Consider the following 20,794-nt stretch of genomic DNA (forward strand, 5'->3'; position numbering starts at 1 on the left):
GGCCCTGAAGCCAGGTGGTTTTAGCCCATCCCCCACCCCAAACCGGAGGGTCAGACACACACACACACACACACACACACACACACACACAGCTCCCTCTGCAGTTCCGCTGAAGGGCTCAAACTCCCGAACAGTCCTCGCTGCTCCTGGGGCCTGGCCGCAGCACCGGAGGGCTGAGCGTCCCTCTCCCCCTGCCATGCCCTGTGGCACAGGATGCCGGCTTGTCTCCATCCACTGGTGGCAGCAAAGCCCTCTGCTGCCCCCACCCCAACCCGGACCACCCTGCACAGCCCTTCAGGGCCCCTGTGTGGGTCACTGGATTTCTCCCCTGGTCAATCTGCAAGGAAAACATCATGGCTCAGCAATGCAGGGAAGAGGGCTGTACCCCAGTCAGTGCCTGCAGCCCCCTGGTGCAGGGACCAGGGATGCTGTAGGGACACTGTAGGGACCACCTCGCTGGAAAGCTGAGCCAGCCTCCTCACACCCACCCTCTACCCTCTGCCCTCTGCCCTCATGGAGATGACCTGAGGGTCACGATGGGTCCCAGGGCTTGGTCCCTCCCCATCTCCCTCTTCTCTGAGTGAACTGCCCTCTTCTCTGTGGTCCACAGGTACTCTCTGCCGTCAAAGTCTAACTGCCCCTCCCCCCTCCTACTCCCCCGCCCCTCCCCGCCCCCCCGCCAAAATCACCTGGAGGGCTTTGGAAGAGGCAGGCCGGGCCGGGCAGCGTCCCTCCGCACCTCTGAGGATCTAGTGAGGCCCGGGCGTCTACACCTGAAACAAGTCAGTAGGTGACTCTGACCAGCAGTCAATGGCGAACAGGAGGGGTGGGGATTGCGGGCTTTGGCCTCCGCTGAATCCTAGCTCCATCCCCAGCCAGCTCAGGGTCCGGAGCAAGCTGCCAATGCTCTCCGGTGTGCTCCACAGTGAGATGAAGGCGACACAGTGATAGCACTAAGTCATAAAGTGCTGGTGACGCCCGGCCAGTGCGGCTCAGTGGTTGAGCATCAACCTGTGAACCAGGAGGTCACCAGTTCCATTCCTGGTCAGGACTCCCTCCCCAGTAGGGGGCGTGCAGGAGGCAGCCAACCTGAAGGGCTGTGCAGGGTGGCATGGGGTGGGGTGGGGGCAGCAGAGGGCTTTGCTGCCACCAGTGGATGGAGACAAGCCGGCATCCTGTGCCACAGGGCATGGCAGGGGGAGAGGGAAGCTCGTCGAGGCTTCTATCTCTCTATCTGTGTCCCTACCTTCCTAAAAAAAACCAATAAAAACATTTTTAAAAAATAACAAGTGAAGTGCAGTGACAGTCACATGATGTCAGGTGCGTAGCACAGTGTCAGGCACACACCCCCTCAGCGGCTCTCAACAAGCCCCTCGGCTTCCGGGAGCAGAGACGCAGCCCTCTTTCTTCTCCGACAGCTGCAAGGGAGCAACAGCGGATTTAAGTAAAACGTGAGTTCTCTCCTCGGAGGCCTAAAAGCTCAGCTGGGGCTCCTGGGGGCCTGGGACACCCCAGGGCAGCCCCAGGCGCAGCCTGTGGAGGAGGAGCGGGCTGGGGCAGCCCCTCCTTTTGCGCCCTCTGTCCCTCTCAGCCACCGCGCCAAGGCTGATCCCCCAGGCAAGAGGCAGGAGGGACGCAGATCATCATCCCCTCTAGAGCCCAGAAACAGGCTCCAGCGGCCAAGGTCATGGGCCCAGAGCAGAGCAGAGCCGGCAGACAGGCTGGCTTCCTCTGGGCCCCGCTGGCCCGGGTGGGGGTAGTGCCAGGCCAGGCGTACGGGAGCGGAGGCCCTGCTCCCCACACCACGGCTTCTTCCTCAGCTCCCAGAGCACGGGTCCCCGTGAGGGAAGCCGACCCCTGCCTCTGACCCACACTGTCTCACCAGGTGGCCCCACCGGGGGGGGGGGGGGCTCCCCTTTCCAGCCCAGAGAGGCAGCAGAGGCTGGGGGACTCTGCTGTGGCTCACGGGGAGGAAAGGGGCACCGACATCTCTGCCAGAGGCAGCCAGGCTGCAAATCCAACCTGACACTGAGACACAGCTTCGAGGATTAGCCCTGGAGATTAGCAGAAACCTCCCCAGAAATCTGCCCTCCGGGCGCCCCCGTCTGGGGGGTCCTGTCACACAGCGGGTGGGGTGGGGTGGGGCAGAGGGTGGGCAGAGGAGGAAAGCCCAGCCCCTCAGAGAATGGCGTCTGGTCCAAGGTGGCCCTCGGCCTCGCTCAGAGGCCCATCGAGGTCTGCCTGCAGCCATCATAGTCAAGATCTGCTTACCTGCTCAGCAGCTAACATCCGGCACCAGAATGTCTGCCTGTGCAGGTGAGTCCCACTGAGGGGCCATCAAGCCAGAGGCGAAGATGCTTACAGCTTACGCAGGGGGCACCTCCAGGGGACACCTTCCCTCCGCCACGCTGCCTCTGCCTGCAGCAAGCATGTCAAACTCAAAGGCCAACACGTGTGGCCCACAGACCCGGAGTCTGACATGCTTGGCCTCCAGAGGGACAGGCCCAGCGCACTTTCAGACCCTGGACTTGGAAGCGTGGGGCCGAGCAGAGGTTAGCCAACCAGGCCAAAGCCCCCGGGAAAAGGGGAAGGTGGGTTAAGGAAAGAAGGGGAAATAGGGTCCCAGGGCCCCCAGCCCAGCTGAACCAGGGCAGCTCTGCTGAGATTGGCCTGTGTGGGAACTCAGTCCACAAACAGGACAAGACACCGCACTGCTCCTTTCTCACTCCAGCCCGGCCCCTCCCCTCAGGGCAGGCCCTTCCCCTCAGGTGGCCCACGTGCCTCTGGGGAGGGGCCTCTGGCCCTGTGGTCACCTGCCCAGGGCCCCTCCCGCTTCCCAGGCCTGCCAGAGTGAGGCTCTGCCCTGCCCTCTGCCAGGGCCCCGCCGGAGCAGGACGGACGCCTGCCCGCCCCTGCCTTCTCTGCCAGGGCCCCGCAGTTCTCCTCCAAGGGCTTGGACGCTGAGAATGGACACGGAATTTAGAAAAAGACAGTCCCCAGCCCTACACGTGTGGGCTCCGATCCATATCCCTCCTCCAGACACTAAGATTTATTTATTTCCTCAGAGAGTGCCATAGCTTTGCAAGGGGAAAGGGAAACACCCAGCCCGAGACAAGCTGAAGGGGGAGTTTCAGGGGCGGGAGATGCTGGGTGGGGGACATCCCTCCCCACTCCCACCCCGGCAGCTGCTGGGTGAGGTGGGCAGAGGTGCCAGGCAGGAGGTGCCCTGGGAGCAGCTGGGCATCCGCCAGGGCTGGCACCACTCGCCCTGTCCAGGCCCGGAGGAGCTGCTGAGAGCTAGCATCATCCTTCCGTCTGTGCTCTCTGTCTGCACGGCCACCGTAAAGGGAACGCGCTCCCACTGCCGCCGGGAAATAAAGGCCCGGAAAACGCTGAGAAAGGAGTCCAGTTCCGACACCACCAAGCTCCCGGGAATGTCTGTGACGAAGGCCGCCAGCCCCCGCATGGACAGCGGTGCCTCGGGGGCCTGGAGGAGCCGGTCTGTTCTGGGCGGCACGGCAGGCTGTCCGAGAGAGAACAGAGTCCCTCTGTCTCTCCCCCATCCTCCCCTTCCACACACCCCAGGAGCGCTCTCCCAGCGCTGGCCTTGGAGAATCACTCCCAAAGGCTGCCTTTCTTCCCCCAAACTGCCTAGCCCCAAAGGATCCTAAGGAGAGGGCGCGAGATCTGGTCTCTGGGTGGGGTAAGTCCTCGAGTTCATCCCGTTTCTCTCTGACCTTTAACCCTCAGCCACCCTCAGCCACCCCCACACCTCCAACACATAGACAAACCCCGGGCTCACCAGCCAGCATGCAAAACCTCCTCCCGGGAAGAGCAGGCACGTCCAAGGCCAAGGCCCTGCTCTCCATGGACATTGTGGGCAGGAGGCTCGGAAGCCTCTGGTCCACATGTGTCAAACACAAGGCCCGCGGGCCAAATCCGTCCCGCCAGGCCTTGCAATGTGGCCCGCACTGCGCTGTCATCACTGCACTCCGCTGCGTTTCCATCACAATGACAGTTTATGACTGTTCAGTAAACCATTCGGCCCGCGATTTAGGCTGGATTTTAGATTTTGGCCCCTTCTCTGATTGAGTTCGACACCCCTACTCTAGTCCAAGCCTCTGGACCGGGGAGACCTGCACTCTGGCTGACCTGAGCCCACCTCGCACCAGCCATCCTGGCCGGTGTGTCAGAGGGAGTCTAGATGTTTCCTAAGCATCAGACAAGAGGCCGGACCCAGGCTTGGCCTGGCCCCCTCCCAGGCCCTGGGGCCTAAGGAAAAAAGGAATGAACTACCTTCCGAGGTCAAATGCCCGCTTCTACCCTGTTCCCCAACCCCAGCCATGCCCAACCTCCCTCACCACGTCTTCCAGATCCGCGTACAGCTGTGCCATGATACATCAATGTCTCCGCACGGAGCCATGTTTACTCAATGTATTTATTGAAAACACCGCCACGATAAATAGAATGCCGGTACCCCCTGCCACACAGAAGAGGCAGCCAGTAAAAACAGGGCCGTGGACATCGGGAAACGTTTCCCACCTGCCCCAAGCCCAGGGCCTGGTCCTCGTTCCAGGGGAAGTCCGCTCGGGTTCCAGAGGCCTGAGAACATATCGGCACCCACCACGCCAGGACCAAATCCTTGGCATCAGAGGGTTGCAGGAGGATGGGGAGGGAATCCTGTTCTTGCTCGTTGTGCTTATGCAGGCCCGATACTACAGGGAAACCTCTCGGGGGAATGAGGGTATCCACCGGACACGCTGGGACGACGGGACTGGAGCTTCCCTCAGCCTCATGCTTAACACCATGTGGAAACCGCGTTCTCTGAGCACACCCGCCAGGTGCCGCCAGGCCCCCCTCCTCCGAGCCTGTCCTCACCCCGAGGCCCGCGCCTGCCCCAGCGGGGTCACCGCTGACTCAGGTGGGACACCAGGTAGACGAGGCCCACCAGCAGCAGCCCGCGCACGCCCAGCATCATGAGCAGGAAGAGCAGCAGGATGGAGGTCACCGGCTCCACGGCGTGGTTGCCGAAATGCCACTGGGGGAAGCCCATGTTCACCAGCTGCCGGTTGAGGTCGCTGAAGGGGGACTGAGCGGCGGCGCCCAGCCTGGCTCCCCCTTGCGGCTGCCGGAGGCCGGGACCCCCCAGCGGAGCCCCGTGGCCCCGATGGAGGAAGCTCTGGAAGGTGGAGACAAGAGAAAAGGGAGTCAATCCAGAGAACGCTTCCCTGGAGGTGAGGACCGGGCAGCAGGGAACCCTGTGGGCAGGGCCCTGCCCTCCTCTCATCACCCCAGGCCATGCCCTCCTTTCTCAGCAATCCCCATTGCCACCCACAGGAATTCCAGAGCCCGAGTCACAAGCTCTGGGGGCACAGAAACTGCATTCCCCACGTGGTGCCAGGAAGAAGGTGCCCGGGACAGAGGACAGGGAAAGGGTCACGGCGGTGAGACCCCCGGGGCCGAGCAGGCAGGCAGGCATGGCTATCACTCCTCCCTCTGCCTCTGCAGTCAGCATGGGGTGGTCGCAGGCTCTTCTCCTCCCCTTACTCTCCAGTTTCTCTCCCATCCAACAGCCTCTCAAGAAAGCTGCTGGCTCCCGTGGAGTTTGCTAAGCAGCTAAAGAAGGGAGAGCTCCTGGGTTTGCAGTCTGGGAGGGCTGCCAGGAGGAGGGAGAGCGAGGGGGGCGAGAGGCTGGGGTCTCCTGCGGGTCTTCACCCAGTTTTGACCACCCCCCCCTCCCCATCCAGCTCAGCTCTCTGCAAAGAGAACGTCAGGTCCGGGGCGAATGACCAGCAAGCGAAGGCGTGCTTGGTCCAGGAGACACAGGAGAGCTGCTCCCCCCACCCCACGGGCGAAGCACCCACCGGCCGAGGGGCGCTGCTGCGGGCTGGGGCGGCGGTCCTCACGCGGGGGTCGTCGTCCTGCACGATCTCCCCATTGGCCAAGATCCGCACCATCCTCCCGGGAGAGCTGGTCCCTGCGGGGCTGCTCCTCTCCTCAGACCTCAAAAACAAAACAAACAAAACACCAGTGCACCAGAGATAAAGAGATAAAGAGATGCTCGCTTTCAATGGGAGAAGCTGCAATTCTGGGGGCTCACATCGGCGGCCCATCCTAAGCCGGCACTGCGTCGATTAGTAAAAAGGAGGAGAGAAATGGCCGAAACCCGGTTTGGGTCAGTGGATAGAGCGTCAGCCTATGGACCGAAGGGTCCCAGGTTTGATTCCGGTCAAGGACATGTAGCTTGGTTGTGGGCACATCCCCAGTGGGGGTTGTGCAAGAGGCAGCTGATCAATGATGCCCTCTCATCAATGTTTCTAGCTCTCTCTTCCTCTCTGTAAAAAATCAATAAAATATATATATATATTTTTTTTTTTTAAAAAAGGGGGAGAAATGAATGCAAGTTATTTGCTGGAGGGAAGCCTTGCAGATATTGAGTGCAGTGGGGAAACAATTAGAAGGATCCTTGGAGAAAGAGGTTGAATTATTACCCACCGGCAGCTACAGTGGGACGAGACCCTCCCTGCGGCGCAGGCACTGTGGCAGGTCCGCAGAGGCTGGTCTCACCCCCCCTCAGCCCCTGGGGCAGGGCCGATAAAGACGTGACTGGCTGGCCCCAGAGCATCCGTCCACGGGCAGCAGAGAAAGAACTGAAGACCTTCTCTGGGGACTAGAGAAGGAGTGCAGGGCCCCACAGTGCCCAGGCTCTCCACTTCCTTCTGTCCAAACCCTGCTCCACGGTGCCGTTCTTTAGCAGGTACAAGCCAAGGACCCGGGCTTTCCTCCCAGGAGGTCCCGGGTCACCTCAGAGCCTCTCCAGCTGCTCTGCCCGGCAGCAGAGGGCACTGGCGGCCACAGAGCTGGGAGGAGGAACAGACCTGCGGAGGAGGGCACGCCCCTCACCTGTCCCACATCTCAGGGAGCACCAGTCCCTCCTCTGCTAGCAGGAGGGCAGGGCCTGCCTTCCTGAAAATGGGGGTGGGGTTGGGGGGGGTGTGCTTCTGTGGCTCTGGGAGAACCCCATTCCGCAGATCCCAAGGGTATCCCACCAGCTGGAGGTGGGGGTGGGGATCCTTCCAAGCTTCTTCCTAGTCTGTGTGTAAAGGCCATTTTTTCCTCCTAAGGAGCTGAGCCACAGTTTTCTTTTAAATTCTCAAAAGCACTGGTGACAGGCCAAAAAGGGTTAATAGCGCCCGTCTCTTGCCCGCGGTCTGGCCCCTGCAGGCGGCCAAGGGGGGTCCCAGCCCCCACAGCCCCTCTGTGCTTGCTTATCCGACCCCCTGCGTGGGCTGCAGGCGTGGCTGCCCGCCCCCGGTGCACCTCACCCTACCGATGGGGGAAGTGGTGCTCCCGGGACAGGAAGGGCCCTGCCCGAGCTGCAGATTCTAGCTCTGAACCTGGGCCCGCGGCAGGGGAGGGATGCGCCCCAGCGCCCCGACACCCACCTGCAGGTCCACTGGCCGTGGCTTCCAGGCCGCTTCCTCCCACCTGACCCGCAGGAAGAGCCGCCTACGCGGCCCAGCGGGTGAGGCAGCGCCTCTGCCGGCCGCCGGGGGAACTGCAGCTGCGGCTGGCAGCCAGAGGTGCCGGGCGCGGGAGGAGGGAGAAAGGGGGCGGGGAGGAGAGGGGAGGTCCAGAGGGGAGGGAAGAAGGAGGAAGAAAGATTGTGGAGAGGAGACGGACTAGTTTGCAGGAAGGAGAGGAAGGAGGAGGGAGAAGAAGAGGAAAGGGAAGTGGAGCTCCCAGAGGAGAAACCCAGAGGCTGGGGCGCCCCTGGTCTGGGCGGAGAGGTGGGCACAGGCTCAGGACACCCGGATAGGTTTGCTGAGCTTTGGATGCCCCTTGAGTAAGGCCTGGCCCTGCCCTGGAGAAGCTCCCACTCCCCAACTCTGGAGAGGAAGAAATGGTCTGACCGCAGAGCAGGTGTGACTAGCTGCAGGGGGGCGTCCTGAAGGAGGCGGCTTTGGAGTTGGCACCGGAAGGGTAGGCAGGAGTTTGCCTGTGGGGCTAAGAGGGAAAGGCACTCCTGGCAAAGCGAACCACCTGGCCCAGGATCGGGGCAATCCGCCTGCGCCTCCTTCCTGCTGTTCTCACTCCCGCCCTCTCCCCTGATTTCACAAGCTGCTCCCCAGGGACCTGGCCGCCAGTGGGAGAGAGTGCGCTCTGCAGGCCCACAATGTGGGTTCGGGTTCTGGACCCGGGCAAACCACGGAGCTGCTCAGTGCCCGCCTCTGCCAAATGGATCTATTCCCAGCCTCACCTCCTAGGATTGTGTGGATTGTGAGTCCCTGGCACACAGCAAGAGCTGAGAAGCGTTAGTAGTTTTTAAATTTTTTTAATTTTTCAATTAGAGCTCATATTCAATATTATATTAGTTTCTGGAGAACAGCCTAGTGGTTAGACATTTATATAACTTATCAAATGATCCCCCGATAATGTCTAGTACCCCCAAAACCATACATAGTTATTATTGTACAATGCTATTGATTATAGTCCCAGTGCTGTACTTTACATCATCCCCATGGCTGATTTGTAGCTACCAATTTATATTTCTTCATCACCTCACTATTTCACCCAGCCCCCCAGCCCCCTCCCACTTGGCAATCATCATTTTCTTCTCTGTATCTATGAGTTTGTTTCTGTTTTATTTCGTTTTTTATATTCCACATATAAGTGAAATCATATGGTACTTGTCTTTCTCTGGCTCATACCCTCTAAGTCCGTCCATGCTGTCACAAATGGTAAAATTTCATTTTTATGGCCGAGTAATAGTCCACTGTATACATGTACCGCATCTTCCGTGATTATCCATCAGTGGGTATTTCTGGGAGTAGGTGGGTATTTACTGAGCATACATTAGGACCCAGATGCCTGCTAGCTCCTAGGTGAGGGGAACAGAAAGAAGAATGAGACTTAACTTTCCTCAAAGATCTCATCATCTGCCACCATGGTTTCATTATTTGATTATGAAGCCTTTTAAATAAAAAACGTTGAGCAGATCCCCTGATATCTGTATCTTATTGGTGTATTATTTATTTGTTTATAAATCATACAGGTGTACTGTGAGCACAGATTGGCACTGTGAATAAAAGGTGGCTGCTAGAGTCAGCCTGGATGTGGATCTTGGGAGAGCTGCTCTCTAGTGGTGTGATGTTTGACCAGTTATTCAACCTCTTGACCTCAGTTTTCTCATCCGTAAAATGGGGATAATTACAGTACCCATCTTGCCTAAACTGGTTTGGCTCAGTGGATACAGTGTTGGCCTGAGGACTGAAGGGTCCCAAGTTCGATTCCAGTCAAGGGCATGTACTTTGGTTGCAGGCACATCCCCAGTGGGGGATGTGCAGGAGGCAGTTGATCGATGTTTCTCTCTTATCAATGTTTCTAGCTCTCTATCTCTCTCCCTTCCTCTCTGTAAAAAATTAATAAAATATATTAAAAAAAACAAACAAATAAACAAATCAGGACCCATCTTATCAGGTTTTTGTGAAGCACTAAGCTTTACTTTGGGTAGTGTTTAAAAGAGCAAATTACAAAAGAAGAGAACCAAGTAGCCAATAAACTTTGGAAAAAGTGCTCAGCATCATGAGCAATCAGGGAGAGAGGAACTAAAACCACTGAGGCTGCCACACCCTCATCAAGTAGACTCGATAAGAAGTCTGACGACACCAAGTCTTGGTGATGGGCAGTGGTGAGAATTCCCACCCACAGCTGGTGTGTGTGTGTAAATGGATGCAACCACTGTGGAGAACCACTGGCGATTTCCTAGGAAAGGTAAACATGTGCATTCTTTAAGACCCAGGACACAAATGTGGATGGTCATACACACCAGGTCATGTACACAAGCATTTTTCATATTAGAAACTGGAAAAACAATTTAAACGTCCACCAAACTAAAATGGATAAGTAAATTGTGGTAGACCCTACACATAGAATGCTACACAGTAAAAAAAAAAAAAAAAAAAAAAGACCATGAATTCTAACTGCATGCAATACCATAGTTAATCCTAAATTACTATATCGAACTAAAGAAACTAGAAGCAAAAATCTTAGTGCATAGTTTGAGTTACAGAAACATCAACAGGCGGTGAAATTGAATTTTATTGTTTAGGGATATATCCTTGGGTGGTAAAAGTATACTCGCAAGAAGAAGCAAAGAAATTATTACCAAATGTTTAGTGATTAGTTTTGGGGGAGAGGGAGGAATTGTGCAAGGGGCATGCACACGGTAATCAGGGAGGCCAGGAGGTGCTGGCAGCATTTGGTTGCTTCACCTGGTTGGTGGTTTCGTGGATGTTTATAACAATTTGTTAAATCGAAGGGGGACAGAACTGAGGAAGGAGTCACTTTATCCAGGTGGTGGTCAAACAGGCCTGTGCTTTCCTCAGAGGCTGTGACGACTGGGACACACGCCTCTCCCAGGACTGCTTCTGTGAGGAAGACACGCTGCCTGCCGTGGTAGGAAACACAAGGAGAGTGTGAAAGACTGCCCTCAGGTGCAGAGGCTGATGGGCATGTCAGCAAGGGGAGGTGCCTCCTACTCTTTTCTCTGCTCCGCCTCCCTCAGGGGCACTGATCCCGGAGTCTTCGGGGTCCTCCCTGCCCTGGGGTGATGCCTGGCTAGGGATTAAGTGTATGGCCTCCGGACAGACTGACTTGGATTTGAATTCTCTGGCTCTGCTACCTCCTTCTTGCTGTGTGACCTTGTACAATGTGCTTAACCTCTCTGTGCCTTGATCGTCTTACCTGGGATTATAATGCTACCTAATGTAAAATCAATAGCACTTAAACATGCAGTAAACTGTACAGGAGCTTTGTTAGGTAAATAAACATTCATACGTTCATTCAACATGATAGTCCTTGTGAGCTTGTGTTAGGCTGGGCCCTTCAATCCGCCCTCACAGGCAGGGGGACGACTTGGGCCATGGTACACACAAAGCTCTCAGAACTGGGGCTTCACCTTGGAGTCAATGTGACTGCTTTCCACTAAAACCCAGGTCAGATTGCGAGCCGGGCCAGGCTGAGCCCACTGGCTGGCAGGGCCTCCCAGGCTGGGCATTCCTGCAGGGCCAGGAAGCCAGCAGGCCGTCCTGCTGCCTGTTTCCCCGGGGCTGTGGGGCACCCGCACCCAGGCGGCCCCTCCTCCTTCGGGGCTCAGCAGAGCGGAGGGAGGTCAGACTGTGAGAAAAGAGGAGCGGGGAGCATGGAGGAGCTGGGGGTCCCGGACGCCTTTTATCCCCTCCATGGAAGGAAGGAGCAGAAACAGAAGTGTGGGGGTGGGGTGAGCCAAAAGCAGAGAATGAGGCCAGTCCAGCCAAGTGCTTTTTGTGGGTCTTAATTAAGCCTGGAGGCCCCATTGTTCCTTTCAGAGGGAAACATATGTTCAGGGCCAGGCTGAGGTATGGGACTGAAATTTCAATGGTGCTGGGTCCTGCGGTCGGTAGGCCAGGGGGGGTTGGGGGGCTGGGTAGGCGGTGTAGGGGAGGTGAGAGAGCCTGCGGGGTAGGGATGGTCTCCGAAGAACCACAAACCTGCTTCTAGCGCAAGATGACCAGCATTGAGAAACAGCCGCGCCCAGAGAGTGCCAGAGCCAGGCGGCGATGGCAGCACTCAGATAGGACTGCCCTGGTTCAAGCCAGCAGCCAGCAGGACTGCACCTGTCCCAGGCAGGGGCCCCAATCTGCTCTAGGGCTGAGCTGGGGTGGGGGAGACGCCCTAAATAAAGTTGGAGTTTTTCTTTTTTTAATATATTTTATTGACTTGTTTACAGAGAGGAAGGGAGTGGGATAGAGAGTTAGAAACATCAATGAGAGAGAAATGTCGATCAGCTGCCTCCTGGGGATGTGCCCGCAACCAAGGTACATGCCCTTGACCAGAATTGAACCTGGGACCCTTTCAGTCCACAGGCTGACACTCTATCCACTGAGCCAAACCGGTTAGGGTGTGTTGGAGTTTTTCAGTGACACTAGATGGATCAGGCGTCTTCAAACTACAGCCCGCGGGCCACATGCGGCCCGCAGAAGAGTCTGATCCGGCCCGCCAGGTTTTTTGGGCAGTGAGCGCAGCCGAGGTGTTACAGTAGGAATTAGTAGTTCATATAGTCCGGCCCTCCAGCTCTCTGAGGGACCGTGATCTGGCCCCCACTTTAAAAAGTTTGAGGACCCCTGCAAGTTTGGAGGAAGATGTTATTGGTTACCTGTCAGCGATGGGGAACACCCTCTCAGGCCTTTCACCGAAGCCAGAGATTTCCCCAAGAGACAAGGAAGAGGCAGATGGGAGAGCCCCTTGCAGGGGCAATGCGGGGAGTGACAGAACTGCTTTCCCTTTGCCGTCTAGCAAGTCCGGCTCATCAATGGTCAGTGTGGTGTCTTTTATTTAAGAAAAGGACAATATCACTGGGAGGAAACCAAAATGAACAAAAGCGGTTTTCAATAAGGAGAAGGAAGAGACTGGATTGGAAACTAGATTCCTCTAGAAGTATCTTATTTCATGGTTTTGACTCTGGATCCAGCAAAATGTCTTCCGTAACCATGAAATAAAGTTAAATTTTTAAAAAATTAAATTAATATTTAAAACCAGACAACATGATGCATAGGGATTTAACTACAGTGCAAGGTTGTGGTTTAACCACAGGGAATTATTCCATGACAGTAATCATATAACACAGTCATATGTCACAAGGACAAAAAAAAAACCTGCAAAAGTATCTTAAATGGTAGCTGGTAAGTGTGTTTTAACGATAAATATTACTCAATCCCCTTATGCTGGCAGCCAAAGGAGTGCTTCACACTCAAGCTAATTCACACGCAGCCTGCAGCAACTGACTGGAGTCACCGAGTAAGGTGTCCCTGGCCGCTTGTGGCTCCAGGCGCTGCTCCAGGTAAGCTAAGCCGATGCTGACTGAGATTCTGTCTTCACCTGTCCCTCCAGATTACAGGAGGGCCATTTGCCTGAGGCCTCAGTCCCCAAGGAGTCTAAGAAAAGTCGTTGATTTTCCATTTATTCCCCTTCTTCTTGTAAGCATTGAATGATGACTTCCAAGACCTTTACATGTTGAAGCTGAGATCAGAAGTCCCATCCAGCCAAAACCTGTTTGGCTCAGCGGATAGAGCGTTGGCCTGCGGACTGAAAGGTCCCAGGTTCGATTCTGGTCAAGGGCATGTACCTTGGTTGCGGGCACATCCCTAGTAGGGGGTGTGCAAGAGGCAACTGGTCGATGTTTCTCTCTCATCGATGTTTCTAACTCTCTATCCCTCTCTCTTCCTCTCTGTAAAAAATCAATAAAATATATTTTAAAAATAAATAAATAAATAAATAAATAAATAAATAAATAAATAAAGAAGTCCCATGCTTAAATTCATTGGTTATTTTAAGAACCACCTCCCTGATTACTTTGGAGGATGCTAGAAACAGCTCAGTGTTCAATCCGAGAGGCAAAGCCACCCGGAGCTTCTCATAAGAGAGGACTTCTCACAGGGATTGACCTTCCTCAGTGGTGGGGCCTGTGGGGCCTGGTGGCGCCAGCCAGCGATGGGAAGCTATTGCTTCCCAGTCAGCTGCTGGGTGGAGCCTGAGCTCACAGGCAGGCAGGTGAGAAGGGGAGATGGACAGGAGCGGAGAGAGCAACGAGTGGAACCTGGGAGGATGGGCGGGAACCCTTATCCATCTCTCACCACCTCCTCGCCTCACGCTTTGATGACATCGATGGCATCTTCCGTTCACCGTGGAAGGAAACACACCCCCGGCCCAGGCGTCAGAGGAGCTGAGGAGCGCCTCGTAGGAGACAGAGTGGCTGCTGTCCCCCGTGGACAACTTTAACCAGCAGCTGAGTGGCAGCATAGATGACCTGTGTGGTGCCCTGCCTTGACCTTCAGCATAAAAATGTAGAGATTGCCGAAACCAGTTTGGCTCAGTGGATAGAGCGTTGGCCTGCAGACTGAAGGGTCCCAGGTTTGCCTCTGATCAAGCGCATGTACCTTGGTTGCGGGCACATCCCCAGTAGGGGGTGTGCAGGAGGCAGCTGATCGATGATTCTCTCTCAGCAATGTTTCTGACTCTCTGTCTCTCTCCCTTCCTCTCTGTAAAAAATCAATAAAATATAATTTTTAAAAAATGTATAGATGCCTGCTGCTTCAGTTTGCATTCCAAGTCTTGCATAAAAGTGGACTGCAGGGCACGCTCTGGAGAGAAAGGGATTCTGGGAAACATAGGTCAGTTTAGTGACATTCACCAATACATATCCACCACACTGGACACATCCATTATTCCAAACACCAGTAAGGAAAGGAGTAAGGTTAGCACTTAGCCTTCCTTTCCCATGCGAATTTCATTTCAGGGTAATTCGCTCATTGTTGAGGGAAACTTTTCATTCTGATGCCAACTCACTCGGATTTCTGGCGGTTTGCAGGCGGACAGCCAGGGAGTGAGTGTCGCTTCTCCTGGACACGAACTCTCCAGCAGGCTAGCTCAGGCCCAATCACATCATGGGCTCAGGGTTTGAAATTCAGCAAAAAGAGCAAGTCTTAATGAATAAATGCTTTCCAAGCTTCTGCTTGCATCATGTTCACTAGTGTCCTATTGGTCAACACACGCCAGAAACGGACTCCTCACGCCAGCCCTGTCACCGTGTAGAAGGGGGGGCATGGAAGACGCCTCGCTGTCTTACAATCTACCACAGCCACCATGCCACGGCCTCAGTCCATTCCAGCAGATGCTGCGGTTTATTTTAATTAAACTTTGTGTTTTAAGATCACGTAGATTCTTATGTCATTGTCAGGGGAAAATGCAAGGAGATCTCTTCTACGCTTTATTCCGTGTCCTTCCTTTAAATTTGTTTTCCTGTTTATTTCTTTGGTCTCTTGTTCCTGTCTTTTTAAAAAATGTTGTTTATTTGTTCAACAGACAATTTTGAGCCCCAGCTCTGTGCTAAGCAATTCCGGCTTTGAAAATATATGATGCAACGCCAAGCAGCTGCCTTGGATGGATTGAGGGAAGAACTCTCTCCTACAGGCAGGCGGCCAGGACTTCACAAAGGCAGCGCTATTTGCCTCTTCTTGCCTTCCTTGCATGTTTTTTTAGGATCCCAGTTTTGTATCACTTTGTATATTTTTCTTAGTGGTTTCTCTGGAATTACAATATCCAGGGTGGGGCAAAAGTAAGTTTACAGTTGTTCAGATAGAAAATAAAATGATGATAAATGATAGAAGAATAAAGTCTGTGCTTTGCAGACTCACAACTGTACACCTACCTTTGCCCCACACTGTACATATGTGACTGTCCACTGGTATCACCATTCTCTCACTTTAAGTGAAGTGTGGAAGACTTACTTCCATTTAGATGTCTTTACCTTTCCCACTTTTAAATACTTTAAGTACAATTGTCTTGAATATCATATGGTGTTACAATTTTTGTTTCATCATATGAGTCATAAAACTCATGAAAAGGATATTCTATTGTATATGCCCATGCTTTTTCTCTTTCTCTTGTTTTTCTCTTCTTTCCAAATCCCCAAGAGACCTTCTTTTATCACTTTCCTCCTGTTTGAAGAATTTTCTTTATCCATTTTTTTTAAGGGTAGGACTGTTAAAGGCCAGTTTTTGAGGGTGTGGTGTGTTTTTGTTTTTTGTTTTTGTTTTCATTCCTGAAGGATACATTTGCCAGACATAGAAATTATACTTAGGTTTTTCCTTTCAGCACTTAAAAAAAAAATGTGGCTTTTTTCTGGCCTCCATGATTCAGATAAGAAATCTGCTTTCATTGGAATTGATGTCCTTTTATAAGTTAACGTGCTATTTCTCTCTGCCTGCTTTCAAGATATTTTCTTTGTCTTTAGTTTTCAGAAGTTCAATTATGATGTATCTTAGCATAGATTTGTTTAGGTTTACCCTATTTGAGTTTAGCCCAACTTCTTGGATCTGTATGTTAATGTCTTTAGCCAAATTTGAGGAGGTTTTCAGCCAATATTTCTTTGAATACTATTTTAGCTCCACTCTCTCTTCTCTTCTGGGACTCCAATGAAACAAATGTTAAGTCTTTTGTTATCATCCCATATGTTCAAGTTGGGTAAATTCTATTAAGTTGTCCTCAAGTTCACTGGTTCTACTCTCTATTCTCTTGGTCTAATAAACCTATCTAGCAATTTTTAAAAATATTTTTGTTATTATATTTTCTAAATTCTATAATTTCTATTTGTTTCTTCAACTTCTTTGCTAAGATTTTTCTAATTTTTTCAAGAGAATTTATAATTTCTTGTTGAATCATGTTTATGATAGTTTCTTTAAAAATCCTTGTCAGATAATTCCTGCATCCAATTCATCATGGTATTATCATTAGTTGATTATTTTTTCTCATTCAAGTTATAACATTCCTAATTTTGGGTATGTTTTGTGATTTTCAATTGTATCCTGGATATTTTGACTATTATTTTAGAAGACACTGGTCCTATTCAAATTTTTATTTAACTTGTAATCACCCTGTTTAGATTTAGCTTTCAGGTCATGGTCTACTTCTGTGGGTTGTGTTTCTAATGATAACCTGATTTTCAGAAAAACTCAAGTGGAGAGAGAATTTACAAAATATTTGACCAATGCTGAAACCGGTTTGGCTCAGTGGCTAGAGCATTGGCTTGCAGATTGAAAGGTCCCAGGTTCAGTTCTGGTCAAGGGCATGTACCTTGGTTGCAGGCATATCCCCAGTAGGGGGTGTGCAAGAGGCAGCTGATCGATGATTCTCTCATGGATGTTTCTAACTTTTTATCCCTCTCTCTTCCTCTCTGTTAAAAATCAATAAAATATATTTAAAAAATATATTTGACCAATACTCTTTAAAATTGTCCAAGTCATCAAAAACAAGGGGAGCATAAGAGACATAATGATTAAATATAATATAATATCCCAAATGGTATCCTGGGACAAAAAAATAAACATTAGGGGAAAATGAATAAAATCTGAATAGACTATGGAGTTTAGTTAATAACAATGCATTAATACTAATTGTGACAGATATTCCATAGTAATGTGCATTGTTAACAATAGAAGAAACTTGGTACGGGGTACATAGGAACTCTTTGTACTGTCTTTGCAACTTTTCTCTAAATCTAAAACTATTCTAAAATTAAAAGTTTATTTTTAAAAACCAAGTGGAAATCTTGGGACTAAAACATTACTAGATGGGCTTAACATCAATTGAAAATGGCAGCAGAAAATTCTGGGAAATTAGACTGAAGAACAGAGAGAAAAATATATTGAAGAAAATAAAACCAAACTTGTAAGACAATAACATGTAGCCCAACATGCATATAATTAGAGTCCCAAGAGTAAAAGAAAGTAAAATTGAAGCAGAAAAAAATCATTCAAAGAAATGACAACCAAAAAGTTTTCCAAATTTAATATACATTGATTCACAGACCCAATACTCTCAGCAAACTCCAAGTAGGATAAATATCGATATAAAGAAAAATATGCTTAGGTACATCATAGTCAAACTGCTGAAAATCAAGAATAAAATGAAAATCCTAAAAGCATCCAGAGAAGACACATTACGTAATAACATCAATTATATAAATGTTGTGTGACTTTTCATTTAGAAAAAAAAAACAAAAAAAAAACCCCAGATGCAAATAGAAAACAGAATGAAACTATTAAGGTGCTGAAAGAGAAGATAAAATGTCAATCAAAATTTCTATATCCACCAAAATATTCTTCAAGTTGACTATAAAATAAAGACCTTTTAAAATAAATAAAATTTGAGATAACAATAGTAGACCTGAGCTATAAGAAATACTAAAGGAGGTTCTTAAATCTGAAGAAAAATGATACCTATTGGTAACTCACATCTACAGGGTGAAATAAAGAACACCAAAGGTGGCAAATAAGTAGGTAGACACAAAAAGCTATATTATTTTCTAAAATAAATAAATAAAATAATGATGTCAAGAAAGTGAAAATGATAATAATGTAAGATCGGTTTATAACACTGTGGAAGTAAAATATATCACAAACATAGAAAAAATGATGGAGAGAACAGGTACATTACATTGTTGGAAGGAAATAAAAACAATGAAAAGGTATTAAGAAATTAATAGAGAAAAGGAGAAGAAATACTAAAAAAACACTTCATTAACCCCAAAAAAGCAATGGAGGAACAAAAAAAATTGAAGGAACAATGAAAAACAAGTAGCAAGATGGTAAACCTACATCCAACCACATCAATAATTACATCAGAGGTAAATGTATTATACACTCCAATTAAAAGACATAGATTGTCAGAAGAGCCTGGATTGAAAAACAGAACCCAACTATATGTTGTTGACAGGAGAGATAGTTCAAATACAAAAGCACAAATTGGTGAAAAGTGAATTGATAGAAAAAGATATACAATGCAAAAATACCAAATATGGGAAACTTGGTGTGACTATATTAATGCAGATCTCAAGTCAGACTTTAAAGAAGAGACACAGTGCCACTTCATAAGGTTAAAAAGACAATTAATAAATAATATAACAATTCCTAAAATGTATGGGCTTAATAACAAATTTCAACACTTATGAAGCCAACTGGCAGAACGAAAGAAATAGACAAATCCACAACTATAGCTGAAGATTTTAACACTCCTCTCTCAGTAACCTGTAAAGCAGACCAAACAAAAGGTAAGGCTATAGAAGGTCTGAATACATTATCAACCAATTTGGCCTAATTGACACTTGCAGAATGCTATACCCAACAATCACAAAATAGGAATTAATTTCAAGTGTATATAGAACATTCAAGAAAGATCATATTTTAGACCATATGTTTTAATAGATTTCAAAAAGTTAAAAAATTATAGAATATTTTTCCAGTCACAAATGATTTAAAATATAAGCCAATACACAATAAATATCTAGGGGAAAAACAAGTAATTGGAAATTAAATAACATACTTCTATATAACCCATATCCTATAATAACCAATTACCTAAGTTTTCACCTTAAGAAGCTAGAAAAAGAAGTAAATAGAAGAAATTTGCCTGGCCAGTGTAGCTCAGTGGTTGAGCATCGACCTACGAACCAGGAGATCAAAGTTCAGTTCCTGGTCAGGACACATGCCCGGGTTGCAGGCTCAAACCCCTCTATATCTCTCTCCTCACTCTTCTTCTCTGAAATCAATTTTCAAAAAATTTTAAATAAGAAATTCAACCTAAGTAAATAGGCAAATAATAAGTATGAGCAAATTCAATGAAATGGAAGATAAAAATTAATAAAAACAAAAGTTTATTCTTTGAAAAGATTAATAAAATTCATATCAACACCCTCCACCCCAAGACTTATCGAGAGGAAAGAGAGCACCAATTACCAGTATCAGGAATGAAATGGACGCTGTCAGTAGAAATCCTACAGACTTTATTTTTTAATTTAAAATATTTTAATTTTTAAAAGAAGAAATTTTAAGGATAAAATTATACCAACCTTAAATACTCTTTCAGAAAACAGAAGAGGACAGAACCCTTATGTATCATTCAGGGTCCACACAAGGTGTTAAATGGTAATTTGAAGTTTAATATAAAGAAGTATTAACAGGAGATTGACAAAAATGGAAATTGTCTAGTTAGAATTAGAAAGAGCCCTAAAGAATAGAGGAATCGAATAGCAAATGTGAAGAACAGCCTAAGGGTCATACTAGAGCTACCACAAAGATCCCCTCCCTGGGGCTGAGATCCAGACCTCCCTGAAGAGGACATAGCAGGACTCACTGGATGACAGAAGGTCCCTGGTGCTTGAGATGCCATCCTGGTGTGACTTGATGGAAGCCAGCTCTCTGGGATGCCGAGGGACGGCTCCCACAGTGAGGTGCTAGGCCTCAGAACTTTCGGAGTTGCTGTGTGGGTGTCTGCGGTGGCCATTCATGGGAAGGTGCCTCAGCAGTAGCATTCCATTGCAAAATCGCCAAAGAAGCACCCAGGAAAGCTGCTGGCTGCCGCACCCAGGGGCGGCCCCGTGCTGCAGGGACAGGGTGCTGGAGGAGCCACCATGCTGAGCCGCTGAGCACTGGAGAAAGCTCACTGAGCTGAAGAAAAAATCCCTTTCTCAGTGTCCCTGCAGCACCCTCTGCTGACAAAGCTTAACGCGGTGCGGCTGGCAAAGATCTGTTTGTGTAACCATCTCCCTTTCACAGAGCAGGCCAACAACGATGGACGAGAGTTGAAATGCAATAAACTGATAACTGGCACAGCCTCCCAGTTCCTTCTTATGTGGCCAGAAACACCCTGGTGACAAAACCTGGCAAAGACTACACAAGAAAATGACAGGCCAATGTGCTTCCTGAAGCTAGACATAAAAGTCCTTAAAACATGTTAGCCAGTCAATTACAGCAACGCATAACAAGGATGATGTTGCCATGCGCTGCTTAACGACCGGGATACGTTCTGAGAAATCTGTGATGAGGCAGTTTAATCCTCGTGCACACACCATAGACTGCACTTAACAAACCACTGATGGAATAAGCGTGCATCACACCTACCCTGGACGGTACAGGCTATTGCTCTGGGCTACAAGACTGTACTGCATGATCCTGTAGCAAACAATACAAGATTAAATCAAGCACAAGCGAAAATGGCGCAATTAAGAGAAGACATAAACACGAGATGTATGAGGCTACTGTAGGCATAACAAGACTTACTATTTTACAGCAAGTTTTTTTTCTTACAAGTAGAAAGAGTATGAGGAAAAGTATAGTACAGTAGGGCAAATACATGAGCCAGGAATACAGCCAATTATTATGATTGTCAAATATTATGGACTATTCATAATTGCATGTGC

At 49.6% G+C, this 20,794-nt stretch overlaps 1 protein-coding gene across 5 annotated transcripts; it reads right to left on the reverse strand.

Moving 5' to 3' along the window:
* Positions 1–4,420: 4,420 nt before the first annotated feature.
* On the reverse strand, positions 4,421–19,747 carry FAM241B (family with sequence similarity 241 member B). 5 transcript variants are annotated; one of them, XM_045581796.1, is made up of 3 exons: positions 19,729–19,747; positions 5,865–6,003; positions 4,421–5,179 (listed from the first exon to the last, which is right to left on the reverse strand). In XM_045581796.1, exons 2-3 carry the CDS (start codon positions 5,955–5,957, stop codon positions 4,907–4,909), a joined length of 366 nt encoding a protein of 121 aa, XP_045437752.1. In that variant the 5' UTR covers positions 5,958–6,003; positions 19,729–19,747; the 3' UTR covers positions 4,421–4,906. The 5 variants fall into 5 exon arrangements, with proteins under 5 accessions (XP_045437752.1, XP_045437751.1, XP_036294157.1 ...); XM_045581795.1 differs by lacking the exon at positions 19,729–19,747 and adding an exon at positions 19,332–19,371; XM_036438264.2 differs by lacking the exon at positions 19,729–19,747 and adding an exon at positions 7,446–7,571.
* Positions 19,748–20,794: the final 1,047 nt, after the last annotated feature.

This window comes from Pipistrellus kuhlii, unplaced genomic scaffold (genome assembly GCF_014108245.1).
Source record: "Pipistrellus kuhlii isolate mPipKuh1 unplaced genomic scaffold, mPipKuh1.p scaffold_m20_p_15, whole genome shotgun sequence".
NCBI lineage: Eukaryota > Metazoa > Chordata > Mammalia > Chiroptera > Vespertilionidae > Pipistrellus > Pipistrellus kuhlii.